This window comes from Leucopleurus acutus, assembly GCF_964270905.1.
Source record: "Leucopleurus acutus genome assembly, chromosome: 1".
Classification (NCBI taxonomy): domain Eukaryota; kingdom Metazoa; phylum Chordata; class Mammalia; order Artiodactyla; family Delphinidae; genus Leucopleurus; species Leucopleurus acutus.
This window is the reverse complement of record NC_139142.1, coordinates 34,540,852-34,559,932: the sequence shown is the minus strand read 5'-3', so window position 1 is coordinate 34,559,932 and position 19,081 is coordinate 34,540,852. Positions and strand designations below refer to the sequence as shown.

General features: G+C 34.8%; 1 protein-coding gene across 5 annotated transcripts in view; it reads left to right on the top strand.

The window, feature by feature from the left end:
• GPHN (gephyrin) overlaps positions 1-19,081 on the top strand; it is a 618,453-nt gene that overhangs the window by 376,991 nt on the left and 222,381 nt on the right. For all 5 annotated transcript variants that reach the window (XM_082854448.1, XM_082854450.1, XM_082854447.1 and 2 more), the window contains one exon: positions 8,630-8,764. In XM_082854448.1, coding sequence (XP_082710574.1) covers positions 8,630-8,764 — 135 coding nt within the window. The remainder of the gene's footprint in view (positions 1-8,629; positions 8,765-19,081) is intronic.

Here is a 19,081-nt window from a genome sequence, read left to right as displayed (position 1 = left end):
ATTAAGAAAAAAAAAAACGAACGGATAGAACCCTAGGACAAATGGTGGAAGCAAAGCTGTACAGACAAAATCTCACACAGAAGCACGCACATACACACTCACAAAAAGAGGAAAAGAGGAAAAAATCATAAATCTTGCTCTCAAAGTCCACGTCGTCAATTTGGGATGATTCGTTGTCTAAAGGAGGAAAGGAAGGAAAGAAAGAAAGAAAGGAAGGAAGATAAAGTAAAATAAATTTATTAAAATAAAATAATTATTAAGAAAAAACGGACTGGTAGAACCCTAGGACAAATGGTGGAAGCAAAGCTATACAGACAAAATCTCACACAGAAACATACACACTCACAAAAAGAGGAAAAGGGGGAAAAAATATAAATCTTGCTCTCAATGTCAACCTCCTCAATTTGGGATGATTTGTTGTCTATTCATGTATCCCACAGATGCAGGGTACATCAAGTTGATTGTGGAGCTTTAATCCGCTGCTTCTGAGGCTGCTAGAAGAGATTTCCCTTTCTCTTCTTTGTTCTCACAGCTCCCAGGGGCTCAGCTTTGGATTTGGCCCCACCTCTGCGTGTAGGTCGCCAAAGCGCGTCTGTTTTTCCCTCAGACAGGACGGGGTTAAAGTAGCCGCTGATTCGGGGTCTCTGGCTTGCTCAGGCCGGGGGTTGGGAGGGGCACGGTGAGCCTGTGGCGGCAGAGGGCAGCATGACGTTGCACCAGCCTGAGGCACCGTGCGTTCTGCCGGGGATGTTGTCTCTGCATCCCGGGACACTGGCAGTGGTGGGCTGCACAGACTCCCCGGAAGGACAGTGGATAGTGACCTGTGCTCTCACACAGGCTTCTTGCTGGGGGCAGCAGCAGCCTTAGCGTCTCATGCCCATCTCTGGGGTCCATGCTTTTGGCCGTGGCTCGCGCCCGTCTCTGGAACTCCTTTAAGCAGCGCTCTTAATCCCCTCTCCTCACGCACCGGGAAACAAAGAGGGAAGAAAAAGTCTCTTGCCTCTTTGGCAGGTCCAGACTTTTCCCTGGACTCCCTCCCGGCTAGCCGTGGTGCACTAAACCCCTGCAGGCTGTGTTCAGGCCGCCAGCCCCAGTCCTCTCCCCGCGCTCCGACTGAAGCCCAGGCTTCAGCTCCCAGCCCCGTCTTCCCTGGCAGGTGAGCAGACAAGCCTCTCGGGCTGGTGAGTGCTGGTCAGCACCGATCCTCTGTGCGGGAATCTCTCCGCTTTGCTCTCCGCACCCCTGTTGTTGTGCTCTCCTACTCGGCTCCAAGTCTTTCCCCCTCCGCCATCTGCAGTCTCCGCCGGTGAAGGGGCTTCCTAGTGTGTGGAAACCTTTCCTCTTTCACAGCTCCCTTCCACTGGTGCAGGTCCTGTCCCTATCCTTTTGTCTCTGTTTATTCTTTTTTCTTTTGCCCTACCCAGGTACGTGGGGAGTTTCTTGCCTTTTGGGAGGTCCGAGGTCTTCTGCCAGCGTTCAGTAGGTGTTCTGTAGGAGTTGTTCCACATGTAGATGTATTTCTGGTGTATCTGTCGGGAGGAAGGTGATCTCCGCGTCTTACTCTTCCACCACCTTCCCCTCGTCCTATCCAGCTCTCTTTCGATTACTGTTTGTCTGGAATATTTTTTCCAGTTTTTCACCTTCAACCAATATGTGTCTTTGGATCTAAAGTATATACTTGCATCATGGGTTTGTTTTGTTTTTTGAGGGGGGTTTAATGTATTCTGCCAGTCTTTGCCTTTTAATTGAGTAGTTTAATCCACTTATGTTTAATGTAATTACAGATAAGTTAAGATTTCTTCCAGTTCACTGTTTTTTTTCAGTGTCTTTTGTTGTTGTTCTTGTTCCTCATTTCCCCCATTACTTCCTTCTTTTTTGATTAATAGATATTTTCTAGTGTACCATTTTGTTTTTCCTCTCATTTCTTTTACCAAATATTTTTTCATTATTTCCTTAGAGATTGCTGTGAAGATTACAGTTAACATCTTAATTTGTCACAATCTAGTCTTAATTAATACCAAGTTAGTTTAAATATTATGCAAAAACTTTTCACTTTCTCCCTCACTTATATTGTTATTTTAACAAATTATATATGTATACATTGTGTGCCCATCAACACAGATTTATAATTAGTCTTTTATGTAGTTTTCTTTTTAAATTATATAGGAAAAATACAGATTCATGACCCAAAATATACACCAATAGTGATTTTTATGTTTACCTATGTAGAGTACCAGTGTTGTCTGTTTCTTTACATGAATTCCAAATTACTGTCTAGTGTCCTTTCATTTCAGCCTGAAGGCATCCCTTTAGCATTTCTTGTCAGGCAGGTCTTCTAGCACTGAACTCTCTCAGTTTTCGTTTATCTGAGAATGTATTGATTTCTCCTTCATTCTTGAAGTGTAATTTTACCAGACAGAAAAATTATCATTGACAGATTATTTTTCTTTCAGCATTTTTGAGTATGTCTTCCCACTGCCAACCAACCCCTTTGCTTTCTGTTGAAAAATCAGCTACAATTCTTATTGAGGATCCCTTGAGTTGCTTTTCTCTTGCTGCTTTCAGGATTCTCTCCTTTTACTTTCAGTAATTTGATTATATATCTAGTTGTAGATCTCTTTGAGTTTATCCATCTTGGAGTTGTTGAGTTCCTTGGATGTGTAGATTCATGTATTTCATCTAATTTGAAAGTTTTCAGGCATTATTTCTTCAAATATTTTCTCTGCCTCTTTCTCTCTTCTACGTGGGATTCCCATTATGCATATCTTGGTACATTTATTGTTTTCCCACATGTTTCTTAAACCCTGTTCATTTTTCTTTATTCTTTATTTATTTCTGCTCCTCAGTTCATTGATTCTTTCTTCTGCTTGCTCAAATCTTGTACTGAACCCTTGTAATGAATTTTTTATTTTAGTTATACTTTTCAACTTTAGAATTCCTATGTGGTTTCTTTTTATGATATCTACCTCTTTATTGATATTCCCTATTAATGATACATCATTATCATGCTTTCTTTAGTGCTTTTCCATGGTTGCTTTTAGCTTTTTGAATATATTTCAATTAGTTAATTTAAAAGCTTTTTCTGGTCAGCCCAGTGTCAGGACTTTCTCAAGAACAGTTTCTATTTCTTCTTTTTTTTTTTTCCTATACATGGGTCATACTTTCTTGTTTCTTTGCATACCATATAATTTTTTTGTTGAAAACTGGGCCCTTTCAACATTTCTAGTAGCAACTCTGGAAATCAAATTCTCTCCCGTCCCCAGGGTATGTTATTACTGCTTGTTATAATTGTTGTTGTTTGTTTGTTGATTAACTTTTCTGAACTACTTTTTTTTTTAACATTTTTCTTGGAGTATAATTGCTTTACAATGGTGTGTCATTTTCTGCTTTATAACAAAGTGAATCATATACACTTTGTTATATATACACTTTGTTATACACTTTGTTATACATACACATATGTCCCCATATCTCTTCCCTCTTGCATCTCCCTCCCTCCCAACCTTCCTATCCCACCCCTCTAGGTGGTCACAAAGGACAGAGCTGATCTCCCTGTGCTGTGCATCTGCTTCCCACTAGCTATCTGTTTTACATTTGGTAGTGTATATATGTCCATGCCACTCTCTCACTTTGTCCCAGCTTACCTTTCCCTTGCCCCGTATCCTCAAGTCCATTCTCTAGTAGGTCTGCATCTTTATTCCCGTCTTGCCCCTAGGTTCTTCTGACCATTTTCTTTTTTTTCTATTCCATATATATGTGTTAGCATAGGTATTGGTTTTTCTCTTCCTGACTTACTTCACTCTGTATGACAGTCTCTAGGTCCATCCACCTCACTACAAATATCTGAACTACTTTTGTCAAGTCTGTTCTTCTTTGTTGTGTGTGGCCACTGAAGTCTCTGTTCCATTAGCTTCGTAGTCAGCTAGTGATTTGACATAATTTCCTTAAATGCCTGGAAAATATAAATATACAGAAAAGGAAAATCTCCCATTCTTTGCAGATGAGCTCTTTTTATATATTGGAGCATGCCTTCAACGCTTAGCCAGGAAGTTTACTACTCTGCCTAATCTTCACTTCCTACTTGTGCAAAATCTTTAGTTCAGCAAGAAGTGAAACATTAGGTGAAGTCTTCTAAGGATGTGCATTGCCTTGGGCATAATCATGACCTCCTGGAACTCAGGAATATATGGGAGCTTTTCAAAGCTCTTATGCCTGAAAGCATCTCATTACATGGCCTTTCCTCCCAGGTTTTTAAGTTAATCTGTTATTCATTCCACCTGTTATCCACTGCCCAGACAGCAGTGGCTAATATGTTTGACTTTAAATATTTGGATAACCTCCCCTCCAGTTAGTTGCCTGAGCCATGGGAGTGTTCCAAGATAGGGAAAATAAAGGAAAGCCCTTTGAGAGTATCCTTCAGTGAGCTACCAGACATGTTGAAACAACCACAACCCTTGAGAATAAGATTTGTTTCCCTTCAGTATTCAGAACCTTTACCAGACATGTGGGCTGTGTCTTCAAGGCCATCACTGAGCTATGTAGTAGGGGATGAATTGGGGGGTTTTGTGGGGGGTTTTGATTAAGCATTCACCTGGCTGCTGTAAACTTGATTAGTTTCTAGATTTCTGATAAAGTTGATTCTGACAGATTTTGTTAGTTTATTCACTTCTTTAGTAGAGGTGTGGACTATTGACATTACCTACTCTACCTTTCTACTGATGTCACTCAGAAAGGATTCCTTTTAAGACACAAAAACCACTTAAAGGAAAATATTGATAGAGCTAACTAAATTAAAATTAAAATATTCTGTTCATCACAATACATGATAAAGAAGGCAAGCTACATAGTAGGAATAGATATTTACACCATATAAAACTGATAAAGGACTTGTTATCCAGAATAGATACAGAAATGTAACAATTCAATAAAAAGTGAATGACTTAATAAGGGAAAAATAGGGCAAATTGAATAGGGACTTTACAAAAGAGAACATCTAAATAGCTGATAAACATGAAAAGGTATTTACTCTCATTAACAATGATGGGAAAAGAAATTAAAACCACATTAAGTGGACTTCCCTGGCAGTGCAGTGGTTAAGACTTCACCTTCCAATGCAGGAGACGTGGGTTTGATCCCTGGTCAGGGAGCCAAGATCCCACATGCCTCGCATCCAAAATATCAAAACATAAAACAGAAGCAATCTTGTAACAAATTCAATAAAGACTTTTAAAAAACATACACATTAAGACATTTTTTGTAACCCATTTGAAGAAGAATTAATAATACTGACAATACTAGGTAGAGCTAAGTAGTGGAGTAAGAGGAATTGTCACCATTTTCTTTTGATAGATATATAAATTGACTTAACCAATTTGGGAATTTGTAAAAGAAAGTATTCACACCCTACAACCAGCAATTCTGTTTCTGAGTATATATATCCTAGAATTAATGCATGTGGGAATTATGGTACATGAACAAGAATTGTTCATAATATCTCCAAAAAGGAAACATTACAAACACTGTACAACAGAGTTATCCATATTCACTGCATCCTTTTCCTCCAGCTTTTTTCTTTACCACCTATATTGAGCTATCTATCTTCATCAAATAATAGCTTTCTTTTAGGTTACTAATGACCACCTCTATCTTGTTCTTTAATGTCTTGTTTCTTTCTCCTTTTTCTGTTTTGCTGTATTCTTTCCATAAGGTCTTTGTCTTTCAGATCTCATCTATTTCTGTAGCTTCCACAATCTTATCTCTGCAAATAATTTCTAAGTCTCTGTCTGTAGCATAACTTTCTTTTTTGAGAGGGGTGAAGTTTTATTTCCACACTATATTACATAATGAAATTGGAAATTTATGGTTGCCAGTATTAACTGGATTCTCAATGATGGTTGATATTTCCTTTGCCAATGCCTTAGTTATCCTCCATGCTTCAGTCATCAATGCATTTTTCCAGATTTTTATGACTCTCCTAGAGTTATCTTTCCCACTTTTACTTCCCATTTTTCTCGTTAGATAGATCTTCATTCCAAGCACCAAAGAAAAGAATATTAGTGAATGTCTCTCTTTTTTTTCCACCAATTACCCTGGTTTGTCATCCCCACTTGCTTCCTCAGCTCGTTTCTATTCTTTTTACTTTACTTGTATCTTCTTTAATTGCTAGATCTAATGGCATCTTTTCAACTCTCATCTTACTCCTGTTCTCCCCAATAGTTGATATTTTGTAACATCTTTTGTAACATCTTTCTTCTCTTTTCTCTTCCCTTAGGTTCACTCTGTCTTAATTTTCCTCTTTTGTCTCTAACTGTTTCTTAAAGATAGGAAGACCAAATAATTTATCTTCCAAACTGAAACACTTCTGAAAGTGAGAAGATGTGTTATTTAATAAAGTCAGGATAATAGATATAAACCCAGATTATTCAAGGAAAACAAGGTTGTATCATCATACCATTTACAGGGCTTTTTTTTCCCTAATTCCTTTTCTTCTGTTAACCCCTTAATATGGATATCACCTAGAATTTTGAACCGTCATCTTTTGTTCTTTTACATGCCCTCCTTGGGTGACCTGAAATATTTGCATGACTGAAACTACCACCTTCAGTGATAATTCCCAAAGTATATATCCAATCCCTAACTTTTTCCTGAGCTCCAGTCTCATATTTCCAATAGTTAATTCTGTATTTCCAGGCTAGTAACCCAAAAGTATGTACCTCACAATTTAAAGTTACCTTCTCCCTCAAATATCCTACTCTTTTGTTTATTGGGGGGATGAAGATAGTGTGTGTGTGTGTGTGTGTGTGTGTGTGTGTGTGTGTGTAAGTCTGGAAATATATATCATACATGTATACTACTTTGTGCAGATGCTTCATTAGGTACTGGATGTACAGTAGTAGCAAAAACACAGTTCCATCATCATGACAATGCATTCTGGTGTGGGAGATAGACATTGATCAAACTAGCATACATATAAATGTAGTATAAGTATGGGTAATTTCTGTGAAAGAGAGAAACGTGGTATTATGTGAAATATAATAGGGGCATTTGACTTTCTTTCCAATACATGGCCTTTTATATTAGACATAAGTGACAACATATAGCTCTTCTAAATTAGACTGCTTCCATTTCTTTAAAATATTTATTGCAATTCACTATTCAAATATACTAGCAAATGGAGCTATTTTTCTTCTCAGAATTCCCATTGCTCTTCATCCTAGTTATGCGGTTATTGTTCATAAATCACATAAATTGTTAAGCCCTGAAATGGTGGCAGTACCTTTGGTATTGAGGATGTAGGTATGGAAACTAAATAAAAGAGCATTTATGAAAATAATATGTCCTTTGTGAGAAAGAGATGGTGTGTTAGATAGAAAGCACCTTTCTAGTCACAAAATCTGGCTGCTGTTTTCTTCTTTTCACATAGTAAGTAATATTTGTTGATTGAATGATAATTGCTTGAAAGTAGTCAAGTTCTCATTTTGAGATTAGAAGACCTACACTCACTAGTACTAGCCCAGAACATGAACTAAATTATGCATAGCCCCAAATAATAAATTTTATAATCAACGTAAATATTAATATTTTTTAATAATCTACATTATTTGTCCTTACATTTATATGTTTTTACAGTAGTAATATTCAGTTACATCAGTCTTTACCCTATTGATAGGTATAATATAATAACTAGCAATCGCCAACATTTATTAAGTATTAACTACTTGTAAGTGTTATATAATTTATATACATTATCTTATTTAACCCTCAGCAATAATCTGGTGAGGTAAATGCTATCATTATCTACATTTTTTAGGTAGAGGAAATGGCAAATTAAAAAAATATATCCATCAGTATCCCAGCAAAGTCACAGCATACTTAAATGGATAATTGAAAAGAGTTTAATAAAGGACTATGATATTTACAAAAGCTTGGGCAGATTTTAGGGAAAGCAACAAAACATGATGCAGCACCCTGGGACTAGTAATAGTGGGAATCATTAATACTCCTAGTCCTAATGGGGCAAGGGAGGGAGCTGCTATTGGAATCCAGAAAAGAGCCAAAGGCAAGGGTCATCTGATAGGGGCTGTGATCTTAGCCAACCTACAGTGACCTGGTAGAGAAGGAGCCAGGGGAATAAATGTCAGACCTTACTCTCCTACAACTCTTCAGTTTCCTGACAGTGGCTCCTATTAGCTGAGCCCAGCTAGAAACCAGAGAGCACAAAATAGCTTATTGATTCTATCTATACAGGTTAGCTTCAAGCAGAGAGAGTGAAGAAGGGTGGAGAATGAATCTGAAAGGGAAATGGAAAATATCTAGGAATTGAATAACTATTAAGTGTCAGAGCCAGTATATGAATGCCAAACACTTTACTTCTCACTACAATTCTGTACTGCCTCATAAAAAAAGCTTTGATGAAATATTATTTGGCCAAGGAAAATATTTTAAATCTGAAGGTTTCTACCCTATCCCAAATTGTTGGATGCATTCATACGTAACAGTGAGTGAGACCAAATATCTGAGAGCTCAGCAGCAAAGAATGCCCCCCTCAAAAAATGTTTGATGTGGGTATTGATTTTACATGTTGTTGGTATTTTCAGCATATTAAACCATACTTGTTCCTCTTGTCCAGATTCCAGACTCCATCATTTCTCGTGGCGTTCAGGTGCTCCCACGAGACACAGCCTCCCTCAGCACTACTCCTTCAGAATCTCCTCGTGCTCAGGCTACATCTCGCCTATCTACAGCTTCCTGCCCAACACCAAAAGTAAGTACAGTTCCTTGGCACCTTACACCTGCTCTGCTATGTGAATCTGGGAAAACTAACCAACCAATATTTCCCTCCGCTTGTCAAGATTGAATTGCATGCGAGATAACACGATGAAAAATTAATGGGCTATAACATAGTTACCACCTAATGTTTCACAGATTGTCGTATTAGGCCAACAATAGAGCAATAGAAATTTCATTCAAAATGCCTACCACCTCACAGCGATAGGTATTACTTTGTGTAGCTCCTGTCTCTTTGTTGTAGACTTATTACTTTTTAGCATACTTATTAGTATAGAAGTGAAGTTATTTATGCAGGGGATGAATGTGTTTCTGGCCAATAAACAGTAAGATTAACAAAATAAAATAATATCACCAAAGGGATTTTTTTAACTTGTCCAGGCAGGGGTAGCTCCCTGCTCTAGTATCATTCCAAATTTTTTCAAACATATTCAACTTGGAATGTTGCTGCCTAATATTTGGAAACAAATCTAAATTGATTAGAAAGAAAGTTTTAATGCCAACCTTTGGGGGAGGGAGGAAGTGTCTTAGTATTTATTTTTTATAATTTTTCCCAAGTACTGAATCATGTAAGGGGGTGGGGGGAGGATTAGACATTTATTTGCTACCTGACATCTTCATGTATGTGAAAAATTGAGTAGCAAACCTAATTACGACTGTGATGCTTTTTCCTGGAATATCTCTTTCCTGGCAAAGTTAGTCATTTGTGCTTTCAAGTTTTCTATGGGATGGATCCACTATTGGCATCAAAAGCTTAACAGTAACATTCCTTCTTATTTACTAGGATATGATGTTAGATATCAGGCTATACAGTAAATTTATTTCAGGCTCTCTAGGTAATTTTCCAAACTGTGGCTTTTTCACTGTCATCAGATTTAAGGACTTATATAGCTATCTTCCTCAATTCCAGCTTTTCTATGAGTTTTATGAATATTATCATTGAATTTAACTAGAAGTAATCTCAAGCAATTCTTGATATTTGTAGTGCAGTTGTTTTTACATTCCATGGTACAACCTTTTCAGCAAAGTCTTCAGAGTGTTAACTGTTGTATATCATTGTTTTTAGACTTGTGTCAAAAATAGCTGATATTAATTTTATAGTTCAAAAAAATTGACGTCCTAAATCTTCAATAAAGAAAAACTATAAAAACATTCTAGATATAAAATGTATGTTATACATTTATACATGGGGTGCCAGTCAGCTACATCTTCAACTGAATGAAAACATGGAGTTCTCAAGACATAATTTGGGTAGAAGAATCTCATCCATATCTTATAAATTTTTAAAACAAAATAATTTATTTGACTTCATTAAATTCCAACAGTATAAGTTGTACTCATTTATAAAGTCTGGGAATAATTAAAGCTAGATGTTAAGTCCAGTATAAAATTTACTCATTCACCAAATATTAAGACCTTAATGATGGGAATACAGAATTATCTAAGACACAGTATTTTTTTCTTAGTGATATACTGTGTACATAAATATTTTAAGCTAAGTTTAATTATACATAGTAGTTCTTGAGCCTTTTTAAAACTCTGCAATTACATCTTAATTGCAAAGAGAATATTAAATACAGTTTTAAAAATCACTCCAAATTTCTACATTAAGTTAATTTGCTTATTGCAAAATTTTAGGGGAGGAAGTGGCTTGTCTTGATATTTTTTCCATAGTTAACACTTAGCTGTTCACATTGACAGTAAATTCAAATAAAACAATATTTGAATATCTTTTTTTTCAGGAATTTTTTTCTGTATTTTTGTCTAGGAATAAGATTCTGTTTCTTTTAAATAATTTTTACCAGCACCAGAATGTAATCTCAAAGATAAAATTATTGCTTTGTTGTAATTTTAAAATTAAACTTTTATGGTTAAATCAGAATAGTAATATAATAGAAAAATTAGTTTGTATATTTTAAAAAGAAGTGAAGATAATCAAATTAATCCTCCTATTAAAAGTCTCAAATTATAAGACTGCTTAATTGAATGTAAACTAGATGCTTTTATATGTACTTTTATATCAGTGACAGATATAATCTCTGCCCTCATGGAGTTTACAGTTTAGTCAATGGTATATTGAAGTAAATAGGTATTTTTAAAATAAATTTATTTAAAATAACTGTTTAAATTATAATAAATATACTTTTACAGTAACTTAATAATGATACATTGAAATTCACGCTAAGGAGAAGTAAAAAAGTGTAGTGATAGAAAATAAAAGGAGGGAAACCTCACTTAGATGAGATGATCAGAGAAGGCCGCTCTAAGGAGTAACATTTCACCAGGGACATGAAAGATGAATAAAATAAAACAAAAGCTTTTTTGCCAGGTGGAGGTTTTGAGAATTATATTCAGCAGAAATGACCACCTTACAGGTAGTATTCACCAATCAAGAACTCTCAGACTAAAACTTCATTAGTACATAAATAACCTAATTCAGTGACTTCAAAATTCAACTTCAGATATCAATTCTTTTTTATTTTAAATAATGACTTTTTTTTTTTTTGCCTTTGCCTGCTGAGTCAAATTTCAAGGATGTAGGTTTTAGGACATTAATCTGTTCTAGATTAATTCTTTATTTTAATTTTATAGCATAAAAATTTAGGGCAGAGAAGAAATCAAAAAGAAAGTCAGGTTTCTAATTTGAGATATGGGTAAATGATGTTATTAACTATACTAAGGAATAAAAGAGAAAAAGCAAAGGAGAGTGGTTAATACATTTTGGTTTTGAATGTTTTCAATCTAATATATGTATGAGACATCCCAGGAATGATATCTTAGCACAAGATTAGAACACAAGTTGAGTTTGACATTGTTATTGTTACTGCATCTTAGATGGGATATTTATAATTTAGTACATATTACTGTTTGCCAAACCCCATAGAAATACCCCTTCCATGTTTCAGATTAGGCATGCAGTCTGTCATGTGTAGAAATATATGTGCGAATATGTTTTCTTTACATCGGAAATACAATACAGTCTTAAAAGATGAGCACTAGAAAGAGCACTTGACTTGATAATAGACGACCTGGATTCAAATGCTGACTTCTCTACTTAATTACTACACTGCATTAAGCAACTTGCTCAACTTCTCTGAGCTTTTTGTCTGTGATGAAGCTGGTAATCCTTGCCTCCCCAACAGGGTTATTAATCTATTAAATAAGTCTTTGCCTGGTTCTGGGAAAGCAGTGGTGAGCAAATAACATTGTTCTTGGCTTTACAAACAGATAAAACAGGCAACTATAAATTATAATAAAGTATAATAAGTGCTATGATTTATCAGCAGGAGTACAGAATACTCTGGGAATAACCATCAGAAATACTTACGCTAGTCTTTGTGAAAACACAGAAGGGTTAAATAACCAAATTATGATTAAAAACTAACAGTTCCAACCTTTCCCTCTGTAGCTTTTTATCATGGGGGAGCATTTAAGATGAAAACTTTCTGTCCATTTGTATGTATGCATCTATTCCTGTGAGGTCAACAATATAATATTAAACATTATTTTGAATTCATGTTTTTTATGCTCACTGCAATATAATTGTTCTTTGATTGTGCTTTGATCCTTTAAGATTCTCCAGCTATAGTGAGAACACGATCTGTAAAACATACAAAGTTTGGATTTCCTTTTCAGTACACTCATCACAATCTAACAAGGACAACAAGGTGTTATCTTTTCTAAACAGTTCTTCATAGAATGACATTGTCTCCAGCAAAAATTTATTTGCTGAAATGACATATTTTTCTCTATATGGAGAAAGTCGTTTCTCTTTCATATCAGATATTTTCTTTTAATGAAATCTGACTGAAATGACAATTGATTTTCACTTCTCTTGCTTGAGAACACAGTGAAGTATATTTTAAAAACAAACTTGGGATTTTAGTCTTTCATTGCCCTAAGTAAATTAGTGCCTAAGTCAAAAAAGTCAAATAGTGTAGATTCTATGAATGGGCAATATCTAGAGGACTCAAGTTCTAAAATGGTGATAGTCTCCCAAAAATGGTTTGCTAAAAGAATAATTCTGTTACAAACTGCGTTTTAAAGTGAGCATGGTCCACAACTTAAATGAGTTCTGATTTTCAATTATGAAAGGCAGCAGCACCTCTATTAGAATCAAGAGGCTTGTTGTAGAGCATAATGACCAGAACAAAAAAGAAAAAAATTCCAAACTTCCAATCAATTCACCATTCCCTATAGATGTTATTAAAATAGAGAATTTTTTACAAAGACCAATTCAATTTTCCTTTTATTCCCTAAGCATCTGAAGTTTGACTAAAATAAATAAATGAATAAATGTAATCTCTTGTCACATATTCCCTTGTACCTCAAAGGTTAGAATAGAATTTTGTGCCCAGACTAACCAGCAAGTTCTTTTTTTTTCCTCTTAAGAAGAAAATATAAATTCTCCCTAATTAAACTGAAGTTTATAAAATAATTTAAATGTATATATTGAAATATCTTTAGGTAGTATGTGTTCGTTTAATAATTAGTAATAATGTCTAATCTTATATTCAAACAAAATGCAGAATTATGACTTCTCTCTAGGCTTCCGTTATTGTCCTTTGAGCAAAAGAATTTATATTACTCTGGTTAAAGAATATTTTCTTAACTCAAAGTTTTTAATGTGTATGTCTGAAAGGCAGTGTGATTTCCTTTACATATAAAAATGGCATTATTTGATCCAGTAATATTTGATCCAGGGTAATATTTTCTCTGAGATTTTTTTCATGGATGTTAGTTTTTACAAACTATTCCATATTATCACCACTTTCCTTTGTGAACATCAGAGTGATTGTGTACTATGGCTAGTTCATTGGTTCCCAGGTCTCTGGAGAATGTCATGAAATTTCTAAAATTCTAGCCTAGATCAAGGCAATAACTGAGGACTACAAATGATTTTCCACTATTTTTGAGAGCCTAAATAAAATCAGTAAGACTACACTAAACATCAGGTTCCTTTGCTTTTGTCTGAAGTCATGTCAACAATGGTATATCAACAACTGTTCAGCAGTTAATGACATTGTAGAAATGTATGGGTTCTACATGTGGAGTCAACAAACACCAAAAAGGTTGGGAAAAACTGAATTAATAACATTAATTAATTTAATAAAATACATCCTCTGGACATAAAAATATATGTTTTTTTGTGTTCAAAGTTAACTGTCCCATGGGGGCGTTGGTTATTGAGCAATAATATTCTCAACGTTATTGGTCAGATCCAGCAGCTCTCAAACTTAATGGTCTCGGGACCCCTTTACAAACTTAAAAATTACTAAGGACCTCAAATAGTTTGTTTATGTGAGTTATAGTTGGTGATGTTTACTGCACTGAAAATTAAAACTTAGAAATTTTTTAAATGTTTATTTATTTGCTTCAAAATGAGAATAATAAGGCCTTTCTATGTTAATATAAATAAATATTTTCCAAAATTTTTAAAATCTACTAAAAAGGATGGCACTGTTTTACTTTTTCTTCACATTCATTTTGATGTCTGGTTTAATGGAAGGCAGGTAGATTCTCACATCTGCTTCTGTACTCAATCTGTTGTGATATGTTATTTTGGTTGAAGCATATGAAGAAACAAATCCAACCTCACAGATCCGTAGTTAGAAAAGAAAGGACTATCTTAATAACATTTTCTTATAATTGTGGATATTCTTTGACACTACATCAAAATTTTTCAATTAGTAGTCTATTAAAAGTTAGTTGAAGCGTAGGGCTTCCCTGGTGGCACAGTGGTTGAGAGTCCACCTGCCGATGCAGGGGACACGGGTTCGTGCCCCAGTCCGGGAAGATCCCACATGCCGCGGAGCGGCTGGGCCCGTGAATCATGGCCGCTGAGCCTGCGCGTCCGGAGCCTGTGCTCCGCAATGGGAGAGGCCACAACAGTGAGAGGCCCGCGTACCAAAAAAAAAAAAAAAAAAGTTAGTTGAAGCGTAGAATCTAAATCCCTGTCAAGGACAATTTCATACTCCTATGTATTAAAATCTGTTGGACACACTACTGTATATAAAATAAACAAGGATCTACTCTATAGCACAGGGAACTGTTCAATACCTTATAATAATCTATAATGGAAAAGAATCTGAGAAAGAATATATATATATATATATATCACTGAATCACTTTGCTATGCACCTGAAACTAATACAACATTGTAAATCAACTATACTTCAATAAAAAGTTGTTTGTTCTGGGGGAAAAAAATCCATTGGTCTGTCCTGAACGTTTATTGGATCTTATATACAGGTATGATTTTGTAACATATTTTTTGATCACATGGAAAATATAAGTTCTTCCAAGTGTTGACTATATCCAAAATCATTTTAATTAATATAACCACCAAGCTCATTAAAAATGCCTTGGAAGCATTGGAAGCTCTCAAGCTCATGGTGATATACATTTTCCACAGTTCTAATTTTTGCTTAAAACGTAGAGTTTCTTCTTTGGCAAAAAAAAAAAAAAAAAAAAAACAACCCAACAAATCCTGTCTGTTTTCCATGAATTGACAGTCTCATTTCATTCATTTTCAAGAAAATGCCTACCAGACATCTAAGTCTGAATAGTCATAGTTTGTCAGACATTGTTTCAAGTAAAAATGTTGTTCTGTGCAAAACCTGGCTAGTTCAGCTTGCAACTCAAACTATTGCCTAAGTACTTTAACCTGAGACAACTGTCATTCTTTCTTATGCAGCAGAAGTATTTTATTTCATACTTTCCATTTTATCACACTCAAGGGACAAGCTTTAATTAAATTGAGTTACTATTTACTGTTTCATTGAGGAAAGTGTTAAACTGTTAGTACATATAGTGGTGAATAATACAATAACTATTCACACTATTTGGATCCACTGCCTTAATTTTTTACTATAGTACCAACCCACCATTGCTTTTGTACTATCGGTGCAAATGTCAACATAGTGTAAGAGACAAATAATGTCTTAGTAGTATTATTAAAATAATTTGCCCTTGTGGACCCCTGAAAGGATCTCAGGGACCCTCACAGGTCTGTGGACCACACTTAAAGAACTGTTAGTATAATCAAATGAGCAGAGTGGTTTATGTTTCTTGGAAACATCCTGGGTCAAAATTACGTGTGTTCTCTTTTTCATTTAGACCATGTTACAGTGGTATTCTCGTTTCAGAGATCTTATTCTTTAGGAAAATGACCACTGGTACCATACTTAATATAAATGATTCACCCTAGATTCATTCTAGGACAGGGAACAGAGTTTTTCCTCCCTGATTCAAAATAATAGAAGACTTCACAAAGTCTTGAAGATACAACCAGAAAATGTAATTCCCAGCTAACTTTACTCATTTCCAACATGGTACTACTTCTATGTTTGTATAGTAACTGATGTTTCCCTAGGGTCTCCTTTCTACATATAGGTGCACAGAGAGCCCTCTTTTAAGTCATAACCTAGTTGATGGAAGATAATTTTATTAGGGATATCTTTGGGGATGACTTCTTTTTTTATAACTAGTTTGGAACATTTAAATTTGGTGAGATTTTAAATAAAAATACAGTTTTCAGCTAATCTAAAAAAATCAGATTGACAGGGCTTCCCTGGTGGCTCAGTGGTTGAGAGTCCTCCTGCCGATGCAGGGGACACGGATTCATGCCCCGGTCCAGGAAGATCCCACATGCCGCGGAGTGGCTGGGCCCATGAGCCATGGCCGCTGAGCCTGCGCGTCCGGAGCCTGTGCTCCGCAGCAGGAGCGGCCACAACAGTGAGAGGCCCACATACCTCAAAAAAAAAAAAAAATCAGATTGACATTACTGGGCCAGCACGACATATATCAGTACTCAGCTGGCATTCTTTATACCCTCCAGCCGACTTTACTTATTTGCATTAAATGCCTGGCTCCTATACACTTTTGAGTAACTGATTTCCACTCTCATTCATTATTGTCTAGTTTCTCCTCATTTATAACAGCATATTTATTTTGCTATTTATTCTAGTTTGATAGCAAACAGATTTTTGAGACTTCAAAAAAAGGATTGTTTTCATATCATTTCTATCAGGAGAGACACTATCCAGTATGGTAAATTAGTTGTTGACACTTTGAAGAAAACTAAAATCAAATAGTAATAATATATTTTAGCTATGAATTTTGAGTTTACAAATTATTTTAAATGGTTGTTCTTTGACATTCTGCTAAATATACAGGACTTTACATTGATTTCTGTTTTTCATTCATCTGATTAAGTGTCCCCTCTACCTTTATGTACAATGAAAATTGAAAATGGAATTCGCCCCATCCTTTTCTTATTATTTAATGCTCACAGAATTATATTTATCATTGAAACTAAGAATAACTTAACTGTGAAGTGTACAGTCACCACTTTGGAATCTGAGTTACAAATGAAATTTGTATATATCTGAGAAGATATAGCTAACCAGAAATTATTAGCTATAGAGTTAACAGTTTTATAGTTTAGACAGTCTATAAGTGGCATGGTCTTTTTTTTTTTTTTAATTTAAAAAAAGTAATATACATGCTCATTTTAGAAAATTAATATAAGCAAAAAAAAAAAAAGAGTTCCTGTAAGACTGCCTTTAATAAATAACAACTGTTAAAACTTTGCTTATATCATTCTGGGTTTTTTTCCTATGCATTCAAATATTTTATATAAATGTCATGATAGCAAGGCAGTGATTAAGAGCTCTGGTTCCAGAGCCTCCAGGCTTGGCAATGAATCTCAGCTTTATCACTTACTAAATGTGTGGCTTTCAGAACGTTACTTCACTTGTATAACCTTAATCATCTGTAAAATGAAAAATAATAATACTATTTGCCTCATAGGGTTGTTGTAAAGTTTAAATTTTAAAATGCATATACATCACTTACCACAGTGTTTGAAATATAAGAAACGATCACTAAACGTTAGCTATTGTTATGAAACTATATTTTAACCTATCTCATTCATTTAGTAACATTCTTTCTATGTCATGTACATCTTTATTTACATGTTTTTAAATTATCTTCTTCAACATTATCAATTATTGTTCAGTATTCAGATTTGTGGGTATAGCATAGTTTTTTTCACCAGTCCCTATTTTGCATATTTTAGTGTTACCTATTTCCTAGTTTTAAATATAATGCTGTGATAGTCTTCTGGAAGTGAAGTGCTTTAGAATCTTCTCTTAATTAAACTTAGCAACTTGTATTAATTCTACCTTTGTTGAAAGTATATGCCAAACTTTTAGGCCCATGGTTCCCATAATTCATATGGATATCAGGAAGAGATCATTTTTGCATCTTCATGAATTCAATTTAATGATATTCTGGAAGGAGCAGTCTTTAGCATTTGCCTTTAACAGATTTACTGACAGATATTTTAAAAAATTATGGATCCAAAGTTGTTTGAAAAATCAACAGTATTGAGTATATAAAAGTATTGCACTATCAGGCACCAAATATTGAGTATCAGCCCTAGTCTTCCACTTTATACCTTTGTTAGAACCAGTAAACCTCAGTTTCTATATCTGTAACATCATGATACTAAATTAGGTAGCCTCTAAAGTCCCTTCTAGACCTATAATTCTGTTCCTTTGCAATAAGTTTCTACACTGACTGAATAAATATTATCATTCTCTTTAGCCCTTCTCTCTGATATTATGTTAATATCCAATTAATGTAAAATAATTTACATTTATTTCAGCTTTTGCATTTCATGCTACTACATAAAGTTAAAGATTATGAAGTGAAAACGTTCTAACTTCATTTAAGATCTTTCTCATTTAGGTCAAGCTTTGTCTCTGTTAAGTGGAATATTGATTTCTCTTGGTATTCACTAGCATTTTGTTTAAGTTATAGGATGACAGGGAAGTGAGAACTGTAGAAATACAAGGAATAGTGAAATTAAGAATACTAGCTTTCAGTTAATTTAATATCTTTGATTCCTATAAACTTCTTTTTAAAGATTTGAGGTATGTTTTGTGTAAAAGCAGCTCAACAAAAGTAATCTGTGCCATCATTATTTCACCAGCAGAATTGATTAGATATAGCCATTATTCAAATCTATATAGTTAAGGGCCATGTCTCATTCATGACTTTAATAGACAACATATACCAAACTAAATTATTTTCTAGATCTTTATATTTTTAAATGATACATATTCTAAAATTGGCCATGTATTTTCTTGCCCAAAACTTCAGGATTATCTGCTCTCCCTTTTCATCCTACTTTCATTAAAGACAAAACACACATTAATTTAGAAATCCATTCAATGAATATTTTTAGTGCATATTATGTCAAGTACTGTGCTAGGTTTTGGGAATA